General features: G+C 46.9%; 1 protein-coding gene and 2 long non-coding RNA genes across 3 annotated transcripts in view; 1 reads left to right on the forward strand and 2 right to left on the reverse strand.

The window, feature by feature from the left end:
* Positions 1-5,773, reverse strand: part of SEC14L1 (SEC14 like lipid binding 1) — a 52,006-nt gene extending 46,233 nt beyond the window's left edge. Inside the window, exons 1-2 of the mRNA XM_067716702.1 lie at positions 5,572-5,773; positions 2,977-3,069 (exon numbers count right to left, since the gene is read on the reverse strand). Coding sequence (XP_067572803.1) covers positions 2,977-3,039 — 63 coding nt within the window. The 5' untranslated portion in view covers positions 3,040-3,069; positions 5,572-5,773. The remainder of the gene's footprint in view (positions 1-2,976; positions 3,070-5,571) is intronic.
* On the forward strand, positions 4,926-10,637 carry LOC137212802 (uncharacterized). Its single transcript, XR_010937626.1, has 3 exons — positions 4,926-5,142; positions 8,409-8,513; positions 10,477-10,637. It is a non-coding gene; the product is annotated as an uncharacterized lncRNA (long non-coding RNA).
* Positions 7,071-19,974, reverse strand: LOC137212803 (uncharacterized). Its single transcript, XR_010937627.1, has 3 exons — positions 19,877-19,974; positions 17,824-17,899; positions 7,071-8,008 (listed from the first exon to the last, which is right to left on the reverse strand). It is a non-coding gene; the product is annotated as an uncharacterized lncRNA (long non-coding RNA).
* Between the last annotated feature and the right edge of the window lie 928 nt (positions 19,975-20,902).

Consider the following 20,902-nt stretch of genomic DNA (forward strand, 5'->3'; position numbering starts at 1 on the left):
AAAGGGGGCTGAGCTGGGGGACTTCTCAACTCACTGAAGCTCCAACAATTGTTTCTGGGCTCACATCTAACAACAGAATGTCCCTCAGATGCCACAAATGCCTCCTGAAACACCTTCACTTCAATTCTTTTTGTTTACCATTAACATTTACATGATTTCTTAATTCTACCAGTATATTGACCCCAAAACAAATCATCAGTTGTCATTAAATCAATCAAAATCAATTAACATACTTGATACCCACTGTATACCTACTGACGTAGGCACTTCCTACCTCAGCATATCCTGGCAATCCTAAATTACAACAAAACTCTTGGTTAAAACAAAGGCCTTAAGTGAACGACAGCATCTCCGCCAGCAGTCATCACAGGACCCTGTAAATTAGGACCTGGATCCACCTGGCAATACCACAAGCTGATCACCTGACGAACACTTCTGTCACTGTCACATGCTGTGATTACTGAAGCACAATCACTTTTTGAGGTTCTCAAAAATATTTCTGTTGAAGCTATAGTTCCGTTCTTGCATTAACTGTATACCTCTTTGCTCATCCTGAATGAAATGAAAAGAACGTTTTTAGAGTAACTCTTTTATACCACTGTTTTTCATCAACAAGAGAAAAAACAGAGCAAGGAAAATACTGAGGATTTTATGCTGTGCAATTACAATCAGAAAAGCGGCAAGTGGCACCACAAAAATCACTACAGGCTTAACGAACATGCACGTCTGTCTCTAATTCTGGAAGGAAAAAGGTAACATTTCATTTTCAGATTAAAAAATAATTTCTAACAACTCAAAAAAAATTTACTACTGCTTAAAACAAAAGCAAGTGAAAAATCAGTTAATTTTAAAAGATTGAGGGGTGGCTGAGAATTTCAATTTCAATTTCTTCTGTAAATCCATGCATAAAAGTGGCAAGGCAAACTGTACCATTTTGAAAGCTGTAAAGAAAGGAAAATAAGGAAGCTGAACATTAGACAATCAAAATACCTCTTTATTAAAGCTAGTGTCTGCATAAGAGATTAGTCTTTGCCTCAAATGATCAGGGTTGCATCAAGATTTTAAAATCGTCCTTAGCATTCTGGAAAACATAAGACACCAGTCTCATGCCTGCCCGCTCCACTCCCGGGCACCTCCCGGGCTCACTGCCCTCCACGGCCCCACACCAATCCCCCAGCGCCACCAGCCCCTGCCAACCGAAAAGGGATAGGTGACCAAGCCCCACAAGGAACCCACAGGCCGGCCAGCAACCGACTTCCTGGGCCCAGGGGGAAGGACCAGATCTAGTCTCTCTAGAATCTGAACTAGGAAATGTGACAAGAACCGGTCACTTAGAAACTGAAAGAAGGCAACAAGAAATGCCACAAAGGCAAACTGGAGCCAGAGGGGTTATGACCAGCTGAAAAAGCACAGGAGCTGAAGGCGCAGGGGAGGGAAAGGCAGGAGAGAGCAAAGCAGCCTGGTGGTGGTGGGGGGAGAGGCAGATGGAGGAGGCAGAGCCCGGGGCGGGGGGGCGGTGAGTTCCGGGGACAACTGCTGCCAGGAACCACCCGCCCATGCGGGGCTCTTGGAGCTCAGCCTTGCCGGCTCGCATTCCTGGATTTCTGCGCGATCTCATCGCACACAGCATGTGTTCCACCGACAATACCGGCTCTCAGGCCGGAGTGGGCCTCTGCTCCTTGTGACCAAATGCCAAACCAGCACCCAGAACATGCAAACAGGAAGCAAGCCTTTCTGATAAGCCCTAGATATAAAATACTGAACAGTCCTAGTATTGAAGGAACATACAGAACTAAAGAGTACCCCCGCAACAACAACAAAAAACCCAAACCTCACACCTGATGGAGAAGGGGCACAAGGAAACTTTCTGAGGTAACAGATGGAAAGGTTCTGCATCTTGACAGAGATGCGTGTCACTCTTCAGTGAAAACTGATCAAACTATAAACCTGTGACCATTTCACTGTCTATAAATTATACATCAATTTCAAAAACAGATGCCCTAAGTCTAAATTGTTCCCTTGAGAAGACTTGAGTTTTGTTTTGTTTTCCAAAACTAAATTGATCTGGATAAATCTCACAAACAATGCTGAGCAGGAAGAAGCCATATGCAAAAACACCTGAGTTTCTATTTATACACGGAACAGACACAGAGAAATTCATCTCCGTGTCATAGTCAGAGTAGGGGCTAACTACGCGAGACCAGGAGGAGCCCAGAGGGGCTCTCGTCGGGCTGGAAGGCTCTGGTTTCTCATCGCGGTTCAGACTGACACTTTCATCAGGGCATACTTCACGACAGAGGCATCTTCCTGTACATCCACTTATATTACACCTTAACAATAACACAAAAGAGAAGGGAAAGGAAAGAATACCTTATACTAATCTAAAAGGGATTGGCAAAAAGTTTGTTTTGGGTTTTGGGGGGATTTTTTTGCCTCTAGTGAAATGCTTATTTTGAACCAAACTCTTTAGGCAGTAACAAAGAAAATTAAGACTTTAGTTACCCATTTGTAGAATTCTAATATGACTTATGAATTTGATATTAGCGGAGGAAATTCATTCATCAGAGTCCTTAGAATCTGGTAAATTAAACTGCATCCTATAGTGTCAGTTCCATATGGTGAACTCATCCATAATCTAAATGAGCAGCAGAGGGAAAAACCCGCTCTCCACATCCCTTTTCTACTTTAACAAACAAAAAAAGAGCAAAATCCAGAGGAAGAATTATTTAGTCACAATCCCACTTCTGTGTTTTCAAAAGGAGAATTAACTGAAATTCATACATTACCCTAAGGTGAATTATTTTAAAAATAAACATGCAGATTTTGATTTTCAGAGACTTGTAGTTTAAAAACATTTCACAAATTCGATAAAGTTCAAAAGCATAAAAACAGAACAAATAAAAGTGGAGCAACAGGTCCCCAAATTTGAATACCTAAAAAAATAAGAAGCTGAAGAGTAAACTGAAAAGTACTTACAGCCATAATTAATTCGAAGGGGTGTTTATACACCCTCACTGGTGACTGGTATTTTTGCACCATGATTGCAATAAAACAGCAATCCTCTCACACCTGCAAAACACAAACATTTGTGATAAACATGATGTAGAAAAAATTAAATCTGCATTTACACAACATACTACAGTCTAAGGAATCTCAGCGGGTCGTAATTCTATGCACGCAAAAGTCAAAAGACGAGGCTTAATTATAGAAGGACAAGGAAAGGCGATAAAGACAGTAAGAAAAGGTGAGAAAAGCCCAAGTGGAGTGAGGGAAGCAGCTCTGGTCTGAGGGCTGGAGGACTCCATTGCCCTACCTGCCTCACCGCCTCTGCAGGGGCTGCCCTGGGTCCTTTCCAGCAGTGAGATGTCATGATTCCATTATTCTGATAACCCATACAATTAGTTCTTGAATCATTTTCTCTTCAACAACTTCCATTAGAAGCCAAATTAAAATGGTGGCACTTCAAGATATTAAGCCCAGGACACACAAAAATAAAAGTGGAAAAAAACACTAGTGTGTCTCAAATTATGGGATATTCCTCAAAAGCTATTTTGAAAGGAAACTTGTCAATCCCCATTTTCTAAGTGCAAGACCACAACTTCAGAGACTTCCCTGGTGGTCCGGTGGTAAAGAATCTGCCTTCCAATGCACGGAAGGTGCGTTCCATCCCTGGTCGGGGAACTAGGATCCCATGGGCCGCGAGGCAACTAAGTCCACGCACCACAACTACTGAGCCCGCGTGCCACAAGTAGAGAGAGAAAACCCGCACGCCACAGCTAAAGAGAAGCCCGTGCACCGCAACAAAGATCACGCATGCCACAACTAAGACCCCATGCCGCAACTAAGACCCCACGCGGCCAAGAATTAAATTAATTAATTATTATTATTATTATTTTTTTAAAAGACAACTTCAGGGATCTATCTTCAAATGGCAGAGATACCACCAAGCACTCTGGCTAGAGGCTCCACTGACTTCTCCAGCCTCAAACAGCTGTAATATCAGGAAGCAATCAACTAAGTGCTGAAGCCTACTTCAAAGTCAGGAATCCTCCTGCCAGGGACACATTTACACACTGGCCCCAGCCTACCTGGATTTTTCTGAAAACACACTTTTATTTGGAGTCCTCTATGGGACTTCACTTCCCTATTTAAAAGGGAGGAAGAAAAATAAATCCAGAGAGCCTACCTGTCCTGCGGAGGATAATCATTAAGAATGTTATTTTACGCTGAATATGGTGAGAGGATATTCAGAAGTACAAAATGTAATATCCTCAAGGAGTCCAAAGTCTAGCAGTAAAAAAAGAAAACTTTACGAAGATACGTTTTATATCGTAAGATTCCTACCTATATTATTACATTTAAACAGGTCTGGAACCTCCTCTGGTATGTTTCGCATATCTCTCAGAGAGAACAGGTTCTGGCGGAAAACAGCCATATCTGGCACTCTGAAAACTGCTAAAGAATAACTCTGGGAGACCTCAAGCAAGTCATTTGACTTCCCCCGGACTCAGATCCACCTCTGCAAAGTGAGGTTTGGGGTGAGATAATCTTGAAAGACTTCCAGCTCTAAAATCATGAGACTCAGAGACAAACTCCTGAATCCACCACAATCAACTGGAATGCTGTCATTAATCTTGATTCTGGGACTGGCAGGTCCTGGTGCGCTGGGACCGTGTTCTATAATCTTGATTCTGGGACTGGCAGGTCCTGGTGCGCTGGGACCGCGTTCTATTTAGTTTTGCCAACCTGATAATGCCGGTGCACGGCAGGAATTCAACAACCTTTTAAATTTTTAATTAGGAAAATTAATTTTAGGGTGTCTCCCACAGAAGGAGAGGGTGATTACGGAGTATCAAAGGGGGTGGGGGGAGAATGTAAAAAAAAAAAAAGTAATGCTCGGTTAAGACTCGGTAACATCCATTCGGGATTCCGCTGCCCGGCAGAACCCAAAGCGACTACGCTCGAGAACCTGCTAATTCACGAGCTTCTGAACTCCTGCCAGTTCCCAGCTTCCGATGCTCTGGTCCGAAAAAACGTCCTACGTGGGAATCCGGAGTTACAACCGCCAAGTGGCACCGTGGACCAGGGCAACCTCTACTGCATGACAATCGGTGCTTAAAAATTAGCCAATGGCCAAACCCAGTGAGTCCACCCCGAGCAGGCTCAAGGGGCAGCCGGGCCCTCCGTTCGATCCGGGGGTCCGGCGCGGCGGCCCCTCGGGCCCCCAGCCCCGGCCGACCCGGGGAGGTGCGCCAGAGGCCGGCTGGGACCCCAAACTCCGCTTCCCCCAGGAGGGGTCCCGGGTGGGAATATCGACGGGTGGAGGCGGGGAGGGGGCGACCAATACAGTAGGAGCGGCGCGGGGGTCGGCGGGCCGGAGGCGGGCGGGAAGACAGTCCGCTCGCGAGTCGGGGAGCCGGGGGGAGCCGGGGAGAGCCGAGGGGAGCCGAGGGGAGCCGAGGGGCCGGGGAAGGGTAGGCAAGGCGGGGAGGCGGAGGCGAGAGCCTCGCGCCTCCCGGAGGGGCCGGGCCGGGGGCGCGCTCGGAGCCCGCCACGGAGACGCGCGCCTACCTCTTGTCAGAAGGGCCGGGCCGGGGATGCGGGGCGGCGGGGGTAGCTCATGCCGGCGGCTCCGCGGCGCCGTCGCCGTTCCACTGCAGGCGGCGGCAGCTCAGCAGCCGGTTCCGGGGAGTGGGCCGTGGGGCGGGAGCCGGAGGGGCCCAGCGAGGCTCCTGTGGTTGTTACGGGTGACGGGGAGGGCGGGGCCGGGCGAAGGGGTACGCGTGCGCGAAAGCGGCCGAGGGGCAGAGGCAGGAGCGACGACGGTTGCTAGGAAGGGGGGAGGGGTGACAACCTGGGCCGAGCCGAGCTGCGCAGGCGCCAACTCCAGGCCGGAGGGCGTGGGAGGAGCTCGGAGTAGGCGTCGGCCCAGAAGCAAGGCAGGTCTACCCAAAGGCTCTTGGCCGCACCCAGATTTGCGTCACGGGGCGGGCCTAGTGTGGGGGGCGGGGCTCGCGAGTAGCTGGGCGGAGGCTGCCGAGACAAAAAAGGGGCGTCCAGCAGTGGCCCCGGGGCGTTCCGCTGACTTGGAACTGGGAAGTCTGCGAGGCATCAAAATAGCCCGGGCCTTCCGGCTTTGCGGGTGCTCAGGGCCGAGCTGGTCTGTCTGATCGGCGCAGGAGGCTCCCCGTACTTCCTCATCTTTTGTTGACTTCTGCGGTGCCCTGACCACATTCTCGCCGAGTAATGCAGATGAGGCAAACGCCAGGGCTGGGGAGGGGCTGGGTGGGACCCAGCAGCATCTTGTCAACACGTCCGAGTTGTTCGATGGACCTAAGACAAGTGGATCTGGCGTTTCGGCAAGAGCTCCAACTTTGAAGCACAAGTGTGATGCACACTGAGACATTTAGGGGTTCTTAAGAGGAGCTAATGACTAGAGAAGGACAGTACGCATGTCCACCCACACAACAAAGATGGTTTTATAGCCAACATACAGTTTCTCCATCAATGTCACTGTTGTTCCGTTTGCGTTAGTCACCCTCGGTGGCTGTGCCTTTGACGCTGCCAGTGCACAGCACATTTTTGGAACAGTTTCGGAATTTCCTTCAGGGCCAGTTTACCAGCCACACAAGAAAATCATTCATTACTTGATCACACCTTGTTTTTCACCTCAAACCGTCATTTTTCCAGCTTGATCACCCACCCTGCTTACTAGACTCAGCTAGGGCTGGCTTTTGCCTGTTTGTGAAAATCACATCCACCTTCAAAAGATGGTCCGAGAAAGAGACAACCCAGTAAACAGCAGCACTTATGAAATGGTCTCGCCCCAAAATTGACCTGATCTGATAAGCCTCTAGATGGCAACGGCCAATGTACAAGAAATAGGAACAGAGGAACATGTTAAATAATACCAGGCGGAAATAATCAGCCAAGCATAAATCATGGGAAATACTGCATGACAAACACATTCCTTATCAAAGTACAAAGGAAAAAATAGGGAAAGCGCCACACTACAGATCAAAAGAGATTGAGAAATTTATTGAGCCATACACTCATGATTTGTTTGCTTTTTTATGTATATATTATACTTCAATTAAAATTTTTTTCACAGTTAAAAGTACATTGTTGAAAAATCCAAACTGTAAGAATCATCACCTGCCATTATTACATTAACATTTAAATAAATAGGCATTTTTAACAAACATTTAGACACTCAAAAACTGAAAAAAAAGAGGGCAGGATTTATAAATACATAAATACCCACGTATGCTTTTAGAATGATAGCTACTGGAGGAATGAGACTTTTTTTTTTTTTAATCTAGGCTGCACTGGGTCTTAGTTGCAGCATGGAATCTTCGTTGCGGCATGCGGGATCTTTAGTTGTGGCATGCATGTGGGATCTAGTTCCCCCACCAGAGATCAAACCCAGGCCCCCTGCATTGGAAGCATGGAGTCTTACCCACTGGACCACCAGGGATGTCCCAGAATGAGACTTTTTAAAACGCCAATCTAGACAAGATTTTCTTCCATTCCAATGCCTCTTTCCTACACGTTGGTGATACCAAGAGCTTAAAAGAGCCATTGTTGTCAATGTGGGCATTCATGCCAGCCTCCTGTTCCAGTCTGCAGCTGATGATGAAAATGTGATGAATCTTCTGCCTTAGCTTTGATGCTTTTTCATTAATTCACTTCTGGTAGTAAACTGTGACTGGTCTGCCACTTCAACGTCATCAGCCATTTCCATCACGTTGTCTAAAAGGTCTTTGTTGTAACTGTAACCCAGGAAGAAGTGGTTGGCCCAGACAATGGAGAGGGACAGCAGCTGGCCAGGCAGCGGTAGATGCTGGGTGGGTCGCAGTAGTCGGACAGGTGACACAGGATGAATTCCATGTGGACCTTCCATTGCTTCTCGCTCTCTAAGTGGGAGAATTGCTCCCTGAAGTTGGTTGCCTGCCACACCCCTGAAAGCAGCTCCTCCGCCGTGGTGCCCACCCTTCAATTAAAATTTCTAAAAAAAAAAAAAACCCAGATACTTGAGGTAGCAACCAATTGCAATATATGAACTTTATTTCCATCTTGATTTTAATAAAATAGTAAAAGAAACTTTTATGAAACAGGGTAACTTAAACATTATTAACAAGAAATTATTATTGGCAAACAAAAAGATCCGACTATAGCACAGAGAACTATGCAATATCTTGGAATAAACCATAATGGAAAAGAATATTTTTGAAAAGGTATATATATGTATAACTGAATCACTTTGCTGTACGGCAGTAATTAACACAACATTGTAAATCAACTATACGTCAATAAAAAATAACTAAAACATTATTATTAATTGTTTAGGTGGGATAATGGTATTATGGCTAATATTGATATCTCTTAAAGAAGCCTTCTCTTTTTAGGAATACACGCTGAAATATTTGGGGGTGAAATGATGTGATCTCTGGGATTAGTGTCGGAATAATCCAGATGGGGAAAGAAAGGAGGAAGGGCCTACATGAAATAAGGTTGGTTGTAAATTGATCATTGTTTATTATATTCCTCTGTACACTTTTGTATGTGCTTGAAGTTACCTACAGGAAAATATTTTTAACAGAAAAGATGGTTTGTCACCACTGAGGATGCCAAATCATGGCATAATCACAAATGAGGTATTGAAAAATGTCTCAAGAAAATAAGATACACAAACAGTAATCCCAGGGCCTGACCTGGATCACATGCCCATCCCTGAACCAATCTTTTGATCAGGGGGATCCAGAGGTCTCACTTTGCAGTTCTGGGTCATGTGATCTTAACATCTTTATTGGAGTATAATTGCTTTACATTGTTGTGTTAGTTTCTGCTGTATAACAAAGTGAATCAGCTATATGTATACATATATCACCACGTCCCCTCCCTCTTGCGTCTCCCTCCCACTCTCCGTATCCCACCCCTCTAGGTGGGAGCAAAGCACCCACCTAGCAAAGCACCGAGCTGATCTCCCTGTGCTATGCAGCTACTTCCCACTAGCTATCTGTTTGACATTTGGTAGTGTATATATGTCCATGCTACTTCCTCATTTCGTCCCAGCTTACCCTTCCCGCTCCCTGTGTCCTCAAGTCCATTCTCTACATCTGCGTCTTTATTCCTGTCCTGCCGCTAGGTTCATGAGAACCTTTTTTTTTTTTTAGATTCCATATATATGCGTTAGCATATGGTATTTGTTTTTGTCTTTCTGACTTACTTCACTCTGTATGACAGACTCTAAGTCCATCCACCTCACTACAAAAAACTCAATTTCGTTTCTTTTTATGGCTGAGTAATATTCCATTGTATATATGTGCCACATCTTCTTTATCCATTCATCTGTCGATGGACACTTAGGTTGCTCCCATGTTCTGGCTATTGTAAATGGTGCTGCAGTGAACATTGTGGTACATGACTCTTTTTGAATTATGGTTTTCTCAGGGTATATGCCCAGTATTGGGGTTGCTAGGTCATATGGTAGTTCTATTTTTAGTTTTTTAAGGAACCTCCATACTACAAATTGTATCTTTATTTTATTTTTTTTAGAACATTCAAACTTTTTTTTTTAATATATGGCAAAATTTAAAAGTCTGATAATTTTGGGGTTTTGGGGTTTTTTTAATTAATTTTTATTGGAATACAGTCGATTTACAATGTTGTGTTAGTTTCAGGTGTACAGCAAAGTGAATCGGTTATACATATACATATATCCACTCTTTTTAAAGTCCTTTTCCCATATAGGTCATTATAGAGTATTGAGTAGAGTTCCCTGTGCTATACAGTAGGCTCTTATTAGTTACCTATTTTATATATAGTAACGTATATATGTCAATCCCAATCTCCTAATTTATCCCTCCCTCCCCTTTCCCCCTTGTTAACCATAAGTTTGTTTTCTACATCTGTAACTCTATTCCTGTTTTGTAAATAAATCCATTTGTACCATTTTTTTAGATTCCACATATAAGTGATATCACATGATATTTGTCTTTCTCTGTCTGACTTACTTCACTCAGTATGACAATCTCTAGGTCCATCCATGTTGCTGCAAATGGCATTATTTCATTCTTTTTTATGGCTGAGTGATATTCCATTGTGTATATATGTACCACATCTTCTGTATACGTTCCTCAGTCGATGGACATTTAGGTTGCTTCCATGTCCTGGCTATTGTAAATAGAGCTGCAATGAACGTTGGGGTGCATGTATCTTTTGGAATTATAGTTTTCTCCAGATATATGCCCAAGAGTGGGACTGCTGGATCATATGGTAGCGCTATTTTTAGTTTTTTAAGGAAACTCCTCACTGTTCTCCATAGTGGCTGTACCAATTTGTATTCCCACATGAATAGTATCTTTAAGTAGTATAATTAAGATACGTGAACAGATCCCCAAGGTCAGTAATTTGAAGGAAACAACACTCATCTAGATGCATAAGTTATGGTATGTTTGATTGTTTTACAATCAGTTCTAGGGATTTCCCTGGTGGTCCAGTGGTTAAGACTCCACGCTCCCAATGCAGGAGGCCTGGGTTCCATCCCCGGTCAGGGAACTAGATGCCTCCTGCCACAGCTAAGATCCCGGATGCCGCGACTGAAAGATCCCGCATGCCGCAACTAAGACCCAGCACAGCCAAATAAATAAATAAATATTTTAAAATAAAATCAGTTCTATTGGGTGCGTATCCAAAATCTATAAGAAACAGTACTGAGCACCGCGCTTCAGAGTTAAGCAGAAAGATCCGGCCCTTTTAACACACGCGCGTGGAGTCCTTATTATGTGTCAGACGCTGTGTGAGGCATAAAGATGAGCGCGTATGGAGGGGGAAGTGGAGAAGTGTATCGGGATCAGGTCTGGCTGCCGGTGACCAAAAGGCCAAAGTAAAAGTGCCTTGACAAGATAGAAGTCTGTGTCCCTTGCTTGTGAATGGAGTCCAGGGTGGGAATGACACCTCCACCGTCACCGTCAATGGCCAACTCCCAAAAGACCACCAGAATGGGGATGCAGGTGGCCTCAGGTCTCATCATCAGGGACATGGGTTCCTTCTGTCTTGCTGCTTTGCCATCATCATGAGGTATCCTGTACCTCCGGCAAGTAGGAAGAAAGGCTGAAGAGGATCAAATGTCCTTCCTCGAACGATGCTTCCTTGGAAGCAGTGTGTGTGCGTACAGTAGTGGGTGTGTGACAAGCAGAGCAAAGGACAGCTCAGCAGCACAGACCACGCTACTGCTCCTGTGCTCAGCTGCGCACCTGCTCTCTTCCTCAGACAGACTCTCTGTAAGGTCATATTATGAGAGTATCTGAAACACCTTGAGTGAGTCCCTAGTGTGAGGAGCATGTGTGTCCCCTCTTACTTGGTAGATGGAAGCCCTGCCGGGTACTGTGTAAAGGCCATTTATCCGGTGTCTTTGTGATGGAAACGGAGCATTCCCAAGCTCTGGCCTCCACAGCAAGACACTCTGGTTCCTTTGGGTTGCTCAGCTGAGCCCCCACTAGGACCCTGAGCGTGACGCTGCCTTTCCTGGTGGCACTCTGGCTGACGACAGGATGCGGCATCTACAGCCTGGACACAGACCCTGTGGCCTGTTACATCTTCCCCAGCAGGATTAACCTGAGCTGGGGTCACTGTTACTGGTCCCTCCGACCACATCTTCTCCATTGATCTTAGCACAATATGAAGAGTCATCCCAAGGAAAGCATGGGAAGTTGTTGACACCAAGAGGATTGGGTCATTGCAGGAAAGACACTGGGAGACAAGTGACGGTCTTAGCTAAAATTTCAGGCTGCAGAACCCAACCTCTTCCCCACAACAGCAAGATACGTAGGAGGTGAGTCTGAATGACCCCTTTGAACATTACTAAGAGGCAGGGTCAATGAAACATTTAGGCTGTGCTGAGAACACCTCGTCCTGATTCTCTGGTAGCCCTACCCACCTTGGCATTTGCACCTTGCACTTTGGCCAGCTACTGGGACGTGTCAGGTCTCTTCCACTTCTGGAAGGGATCATCTTCTCATTTGGTAGTAAAAGGGTAAAAGACAGCCTTGCAAGGCATGACAGATTATCCTGACATGGACCAGCTGGCAAAGTTTCCAGCCTGGAAAAGTACGAAAAATATAGGTTACCCTACAGGCACAATTTCTTCATCCTGCTCTGGCAGTCATCCAGTGGTCTCGAGCTAACACCATTGCATCATACCCAACCTGGGAAAACTTCAGGCCCAGAAACCAGATCTGCAAAAGTTATCATCCAGCCTTACATGTTTCTAAAATATTTCATTTCAACCTGGAGAGGCAAAGCTCCGCATATCTTAATTGATTTCCCCACCTCAGAGTCTTTCCTCTTCCAAGGCACTCTCCATGCTGCTGGCAAAATTCTCTTTCAAACACACACACACACACACACACACACACACACACACACACACTCTTTGCTCAAAATCTAACACTGACAACAGAGATAAATTTAAGCTTCAAAGCCTGCCATCCGAGGTCTTCTATAAATCTTTCCTCTGTCCAGAATGATTTTAGTTTCATCTCCACTTTATCTGCTCATTTATTCATTCCTTCGTTAACTCAGCAAACATGTATTCAGCCCCGTCATTTATTCAGACACCATATTTAGCACAGGAGTGTGGGAAGATCTACTATATAAAAACAGATTTTCCTTCAAGGAGCTCAGCCTACTGCATGGGAGAGACATGTAAACAGTGAGGACCACACAGCCTCTTAAGCTCTGTGACCCCTCCCTACAGCCGTTCCTTTTCCTCTCCTTCTCCTCTGTGTCCTTCCACTGTAAGGCACACTGCCTGAATTGAGACTGTAAATGAATCGGGTCTGTCTCTCCCCTCCCGTTGTGAGTTGCTTGGGTCCTGGGATCACATCCACTCTCACGTTCTTCTGCCTATGCGCTTGGCATTTTCCAGAACCCTATCAAATACTGGTTGGGTTGAAGCGATGAGTCTTCAATGAGGCCTCGATTCTGTGTGCGTTAAACACGTCTCTCCACCCCCTGCACTGAGCTGATGCGTCCTTGGGAGACGTGCTCTCGGCACCTCACCCCACCCCCCTGTGCTGTCCCCTGTGTCACCAAGCGAGGACATCAAGCTTAGGGAAGCAGCCCAGCTTAAGAGAATTGCTGCCGTGTGCCCTGGAAAGCATAGCACTCATCCAGTGAGATTTAGGACAAGAAAGGATGACCTGAGCCCTTTTAGCTTCTGGCTCAGAGGAATAAAAATAGGCAACGCAATCAGACTTTTTTTTGCTTTGTTTCTCTCACAAAATATTGTCCTTGCTTCTCCTACCCCGGTGCAGCTGTGTGGCGCTTTCATCGGCCAGATGGAGGCTTAGATTAGCAAGTCAGCAACTCATCCCCGGCTACTCCACCTTGGGTCATACCAGGTGGGCGGGGGGGGGGGGTAGCCTCGCACAAGGAAAGGAGCGCTAACAAGGGACAGACCAAAGGCCACAGAACAAGGGGGGACCGGGTGAGGATAAGAAGCAGAGCGCCCCAAATTCGATTAGTAAAACAATTTTCCCAAGGCTAAATATGGACGAGAACCTCTTCAACCTCAGTTCTGTGGGCAGAGACTGGACTGCGCAAGGAAGAGACGGACAGGGCCCATCCGAGCCCAGAGCTCCCCCCCTTCCTCCTTGACGTGGGTGAAAGACAGGGCCACGGCAGACCCCCAAATCGCCTATCCCCCCAACCGCTTTTTGTCTGTGGGGGGAGTGTTTATTTGGGGTGCATCCCACAGCCAGGCATCTTACAGCTCTGCCTCCAGAATATTCTGTGACCTCCTGCTGAGAATCACACATCTGCTCATTTCACACCTGCTGAAAATTCCATCTCCCCTCCCTTCCCACCATGGCAGGGCCTGTGTGCCTGACTGGGCCACCTTAGTAGCCCAAAGCAGCTTTTAGGATTTTTCTTTTCTAAAGGGAAAGAAAACAAAACAAAACAAGTTTTTTAAAGTCGGAAGTTGACGGGATTTGGTGTCAGAAACATGTATCTCACAGGGTTGCTAAGCTGAGATAAGAAAATATTTGTGAAAACACTTTGGAAATGGTTAGGCTGTAGGTAAATGCTTCTCACAGACAGGCGTCCTGCACAGCTCTGCCTCCGGAATGTTCTCTAAGCATAGATTATTCTCCGGCCCACCCCTGTGCTTGGTTACCAGCATCAACCTCTACTATTTAGATAAGTCCTTCCCGCATCTTAAATTTCCCCCAAACGGAAAAATAACATGAAGAGTGTTGTTCAAAAGATCAGTCCTCACTTGAATGGCTGTAAGCACAGACATGCTGAAACAATATGGGGTCTTTCTTGGTAAACCACTTTCCGTAATTACAAGCTACATAGGACTTGAAGGGATCAGGGGACGCATGCAGAGATGGTCATCTTGCTTAGCTGGATACAGCAGTCCCTGCCACCCTCCAAATTCACAAAGCTCACTGGAGCACATGCCCAAGCGTGAATGCATAACTGATCCTAACAGGGACGTTCCTGGCAGCCTTGCTCCGCCGTGACGTCTGACAAGTACTGTGCTCCTGCCAGAGAGTGACCCTCGGCTGCCTCCGGGACACCAGCCAACCTTCTGCTGCTCCCCAGAAACGTGCAACACTCTGATGCAAAACCAGGAGCCTGCTCGCCCTCACTCCTTACCCCCAGGGACACAAGCTACACCTCTGAACTTTACTCAGCAGGTTTACCACCTAGGCTCAGGAAGCACCTGGGGCTGGTGTGTTAGTTTCCTGGGACTGCGGTGACAAACTGCCACAAACCAGGTGCCTTAAAACAATAGAAATTGATTCTCTCACAGTTCTGGAGGGAAAGTCAAGGTGCTGGCAGAGCCGTGCTCCCTCCTGAGGCTCTAGGGGAGGTCACTTCCTGCCTCTTCCAGCTTCTCGGGCCCCAGGCATCCCATGTCTTAGGGCTGCATTCATGTCCTCTAGTCTCTGCATCTGCCTTTTCCCTGTGTGTCTCTGAATGTCCTTTCTCTATAAGGACACCAGTCTTTGGATTTAGGGCCCCCCCCCAAATCCACAACGATCTCCTCTCCCTTCCAGATCCTCAACTTAACTGTATCTGCAAAGACCCTATTTCCAAATAAGGCCATGTTCCCAGCTACCTGGGGTTAGGACTTGGACACATCTGTTGGGGGGAACCCCCATTCCACCCTCTACAGTTGGTTAAAACCAAAGTCCGGTTGGAGAGAAGGGGGCACTTCCTGCACGCTCCCCTTTCACTGCATCACCGGTTCAGCCTGAAGCTGAGAAGAAGGTGCTTGCAACCCATCGGGGGGCCTCCAGGACTCCGAGGGCACGTGCTTTTGCCTAACCCCCAACAAGCGTGGCTTTAAGGAAAGTGAGGCCAAAAGAAGTTTAAGGTGGGCCTACAGTCCACTTTAAGGCCCGGGCTTTGAAAGAGCCAGAGAAAAAAGACCATGCTCTCAGGACTTCCCTGGTGGCGCAGTGGTTAAAAATCCGCCTGCCCGTGCAGGGGACACGAGTTCCAACCCTGGTCAGGGAAGACCCCACATGCCTCGGAGCAGCTAAGCCCACAAGCCACAACTACTGAGCCTGCGCTCTAGAGCCCGTGCTCAGCAACAAGAGAAGCCATGGCAATAAGAAGCCCGTGCACGGCAATGAAGAGCAGCCCCCTCTCGCGGCAACTAGAAAAAGCCCATGCGCAGCAACGAAGGCTCAACGCAGCCAAATAAGTAAATAAATAAATAACAATTAAAAACAAACAAACAAAAAAGACCCTGCTGTCCTTGGCTCCCGGGGCAGCCTCCGCGGTGTGTGGGCCGTGCTCAGTGGCTCACCACATGCATCTGCAGAGGAGCTCGTCCCCGAAACCCGCTTGGGCACACAAAGGGCTTCTCTGAGGACCAGCCTCTTGGCAGCTCCGGGGAGCCTTCCAGGAACCTCTGTGATGCTGGCAACCTGGGCTCATTTCTACACCCAGGGAAACTGAGGCACAAGGAGGCCTGCTTAATCCCCACAGAGAATTCGGATCTTTGGAGGCAGTGGGTGGTGCCTCTCACCCCATATGGTAACTGAATATGGTACCCTAGCTAAGTTAGTTATGGTTTAATAACGGCCCCCTCTGCTGCACACTGACTGTATTGGCCGGCCGCTAGGCAGGGATCCTCATAAGAGCCTATTTTACAGGTGGGGCCGCCAAGGCACACACAGGGCAGAGAATATGACCCTAATACTGTTTGACTCCAACACTCATGGGAGTGTTTCCGTTGCATTAGCCTCTCTCTGCAGAGGTTAAACTCATTGTTTTTCCTTTTTGTTCTTTCTTCCAACTCACCAGGTTCAAGACCTGAATGCCCAGGTGTCGTGGTGAAATGCCCATCACCCCTAATCACATAGGCATGTGGATGCCCAGGTGGCATCCGACTGGCAGTGTGGGAGCACCTGATGGACAGAGACACCTGTGAGTCCCCGGACATTCTGCTGAGCTCGCAAACGTATCTGGCCTTAAGATATTTCCATATGACCTCTGTGTTGCAGTCAAATAGGCTTGACTCATACATTCTTTAAATAGCAAATGGCAATAACCTGTGTGACTTTTTAATGTTCCATTTATTCTTCCATCCGCTAATTGTTCTGAGATTTATAATAATGGAGCTCCCAAGCGCCTGGCACATGACATAATGGAGGCCAGAAAACCCTGATTAAGTTCAAGTTTGAGAATGCTGGATGAAATTAAAGGTACCCTTAACTTGGTGAAAAGAATAGAAAGGTTTTTTTCCCCTTTCTTTTTCTTTAAATCCACTTATTTTTATGTCCTAGCAGCAGACTACGAGGCCAGCTGGGGTCTCGATACAAAGCAAAGCTTGCTCCCTGATGGAAGACATTGAACCCTCTGTCTTAGTTTCTGCATCTTTTGCATTACACAGTTTAGCAACTGCACAACAGGCTGAAAGAAACTGATGATTTCTCTGCAGCTGGTTCAAACTTGCTGAAAGTGATGCCGAGGAAATTTACGGATGCAGGAAAACCCGGCATCCCTCCGAGTGGCTCCTCTTAGCCCCACCCTCAGATTTGCAATGCTGGGATCCAAGTCATCTTCAAAACCATTTCATTCATCTTGGCCAAGCCCTTAAATGTTTAAGAAGTCTCAGATGAATGGGTAAAGAAGATGCGATACATATATATGACAGAATATTACTCAGCCATAAAAAAGAATGAGATAATGCCATTTGCAGCAACATGCATGGACCTAGAGATTACCATACTAAGTGAAGTAAGTCAGAAAGAGAAAGACAAACACCGTACGATATCACTTATATGTGGAATCTAAAATATGACACAAATGAACTTATCTATGAAACAGAATCAGCCTCCCAGACATAGAGAACAGACTTATGGTTGCCAAGGGGGAGAGGGATAGTCTGGAAGTTTGGGGTTAGCAGATGCAAACTATTATATATAGAACGGATAAACAATAAGGTCCTACTGTATAGCACTGGGAACTGTATTCAATATCTTGTGATTAAACAATAATGGAAAAGAATATGAAGAAGAATGTATATACTGTGTCACAGAATCACTTTGCTTTACAGCAGAAGTTAACACATTGTAAATCAATCAGACTTCAATAAAATAAATTTTAAAAAGTTTTTAGGTGTTTGAGAAGTCTGCATCAAATAATGTCTGATAAAAACTTAGCACTCTTCGTGGTTAAGGACACGCTAAAACTTAATTTTGAGCCATAACACCTTAAGAAAGGAATTTTATTAGCCAAGGCAGGGAGCCCTGGTCAGTGGTCTGGCTCATGTGACCCAACTGATAGACATACCTGAGGAAATTCAGGCCGCATGACTGCCAGCTGGGACTTGTCCGGTTCCTGATGTTCCCAGAGATAAAACAATACCCTGAAGCAGAAAAAGAAGGCTTTTGTTCCTGCTTAGACGGTGATTATTTTCCAAGAAAGAGAAGAAAGTTTTCCTAAACAGAGGGACCCACGGGCACAGCTCCTGCCAAAGCTCTCAACTGTGGCTCCAACCGCAAAAAGGGTGATTTAAAAATTTTAAATATCAATGTAATTTTTTTTTTTTTTTTTTGGTACGCGGGCCTCTCACTGTTGTGGCCTCTCCCGCTGTGGAGCACAGGCTCTGGACGCACAGGCTCAGCGGCCATGGCTCACGGGCCTAGCCGCTCCGCGGCATGTGGGATCTTCCCGGACCGGGGCACGAACCCGTGTCCCCTGCATCGGCAGGCGGACTCTGAACCACTGCGCCACCAGGGAAGCCCATCAATGTAATTTTTTAAGTTATAAAATAATATACGCTACAGCAGACTGTCTACACAGCATCCACTGCCCATGTCTTCCTTCCCAAGGCCGGACTCTGTTCAGGCGCCCACCCTCCTTCACATGCGGGGGCGGCGGAACTCCAGGGGAAGCTAACCCTGCCCCAGCTCTGGCAGGCAGACCAGGTAAATCTAAGGCATCCCTTCTCCCAGGGACTGATTTAGGAGTGGGCATGTAACCCAATTCTGACCAACGAGACCCACAGGGAAGTCTGCTAGGGGGTTCCGGAAGGGCTCCTGCCGTCTAAAAAGGAGACCCTGAAAAAGACAGCCCATTTCTGTGTCTGGGCACTGCTGTGTCCATTCTGATTCCTGGGACTGCGACAGCTGTGCTGTGCCCACGAGGGGAAGTGGCCTTTGATGGGGATGGGTGGGTCCTGGGGCCACAGAGAGTAGAGGTGGAGGGAGCAGAGCAGGTCTTTGGTGACACATCGCCGCCTTGCCTGGGGCTCCCCTTCCTGCTAGACTTCCTGTCATTTGCACTTGTCAATGTCCTCATTGTGCAGTCCAGCTTGAGGAAGGGTTTTCTGTTCCTTGTAGCTGAAAGCAACCTGAGCTCACACTTGTTTTAGAAACGTGTTGAAATGCAGAAATGCATAAAGAGGAAAATAAAAATCACCAATCCTCCCACCATCCAGTAACAGCCATGATTTATGTTTTGTTGCTTTTCCGTCACCTGTTGGTGGTGCTAATTGTGATATATAACTACAGAAGTCATACACTTGCTTTTTGTAAAAAATTCAGATAGAACAACAGTTGAATACAGAACTAGCTGCTGTAACCCCAGCCCCTCAGTGACGGACTCCTGGCAGTTTGTCATCTATTATGGGAATTTCCCCCACAATGTCAGCGTTTTCTAATGTAATTGCTGTTCCTGAGGGATGAATTGCTCACCTAACTTCCTGAGCCCATACGCAGGTAAACTGTAGTGTGACTCAGACCAGCAGAACGTCTGGGCTGTGAGAGCGGGAAGCCGGGAGGAGTAAAAGGAACGGGGGAAGGAGTTTCCCCTCCTTTCTGCAAGTAGGGCTGGCCTGGGCAAAGGAACAAAGTGGAGAGATCCTGGGCCTTGAGCACAGAGGATCTGGTTTCAAAGTCCTAATTCACTGCAGAAGGCTTTGTGACCTTAGGCAGGTCCCTTAACCATTCTGAGCCTATTTTGTCAGCTGTAAAATGGGCATAGTAATGCCTAACAGAGTTGTAAGGGTTGGAGATAATGCACGTGGTACAGACGCAATAAATGGTAGCCATTATTCAAAATATTTGCCAACTTCCCATTTCTCTCTCTGGATTCTTTTACTACATCCTGAACATCTCTTCCCACTCCCCCCCATCCCACCCCCCACCCCCCAGCTGTCTTTGCTCCATCTGTATTAGCCAGGGGGTTCTTAGTTGCAGACAATAGGATCCACTCTAGCTAGCTCAAGCCAGAGGGGGTTTCTGAAGGGCCAGAGGGCTCACGGAATTGCTGGGAGGACGGGAGTTGCAAGCACTAGGCAGGCTTCCAGGAACAACTGACTCCCCGAGTCACACTGGCTCACCAAGGGAGCTGCCACCTCACCAGGATCAGGAAGCTGCCGAGTCTGCTTGGTCTCCAGAACCGGGCTCCCTCTGCCACGATCCGTGCCAACAAAATGATGCCCTGTTTCCTGTCTCTGTCTCCATGTGTCAGTCCTGAGTCAGAGTCCCCAGCAGGAGCATGTGATTAGTCGAATCTAAATCGCACATCTGAACCCCAGTAGGTTTTATATTTCTGCCTTAGAAAGGGGATACCTACAGTCTGGAAATCTGATTATCGTCAGTATGTGAAGAGAAGGCTCAAAACCTTGGGGGCAGCCTCAGATTCTGGGTGGGGAGCAGGCCAAGGACACATGCTCAGAAGCGCTGTACCTCTGTCCTTGTCCATTGGAGATGGCATTGTGGGATGCTCCAGTTACATTCTTGGCTGAGCTCCTATGTGAGAGGCGAAGTCAGGTGAGTCAAGAGCCATCCCTAGGGACAGTGTTTAATGGGTCCTTCACGTTGCACTTTTAAGAAGATGCTTGGGATGTTGGGTTCAGGACATGCTCCCCCGCAATACTGCCCCTTGATATATTAAATATTTTAAGCTGAAGGAGTTTGAGAAAATGGCAGAAGCAGGCAGTTCACACTGCTTCCCCTGCTTCTTCCCCTCCTTCTCCCCTGAAACAGGTCATAAAATCCTTATGGAAGAGGTGCCCACCCTATAGCCAGAGGAAAGGAGTATCCTTATCTCCTAAGACAAAGGGACACCGGGAAGAATCCAAATGGGCCATGCAAAGTTTCCACCAGTTTGCTACATTCACTTCATACTCTTTCGCCTATCATATTCCTCCACGACTATCCACCCCATCAAACCTAGCAAGAAATACTCAGGTTACACTCTTTCTTTGGGTCTTCATTTCTGTAGGAAGCCTCCCGTGACACAGAAAGTTGACATTACATTCGTAAAGCACAATATGGAAACAATGATAAAAATATGAGATTTTAGATTTGCTGCGTCCCAGGAGCCAAGGGCTGAAAGCCTGGTCCATGGTGCCTTCTGAGGA

This window comes from Pseudorca crassidens, chromosome 19, assembly GCF_039906515.1.
Source record: "Pseudorca crassidens isolate mPseCra1 chromosome 19, mPseCra1.hap1, whole genome shotgun sequence".
NCBI lineage: Eukaryota > Metazoa > Chordata > Mammalia > Artiodactyla > Delphinidae > Pseudorca > Pseudorca crassidens.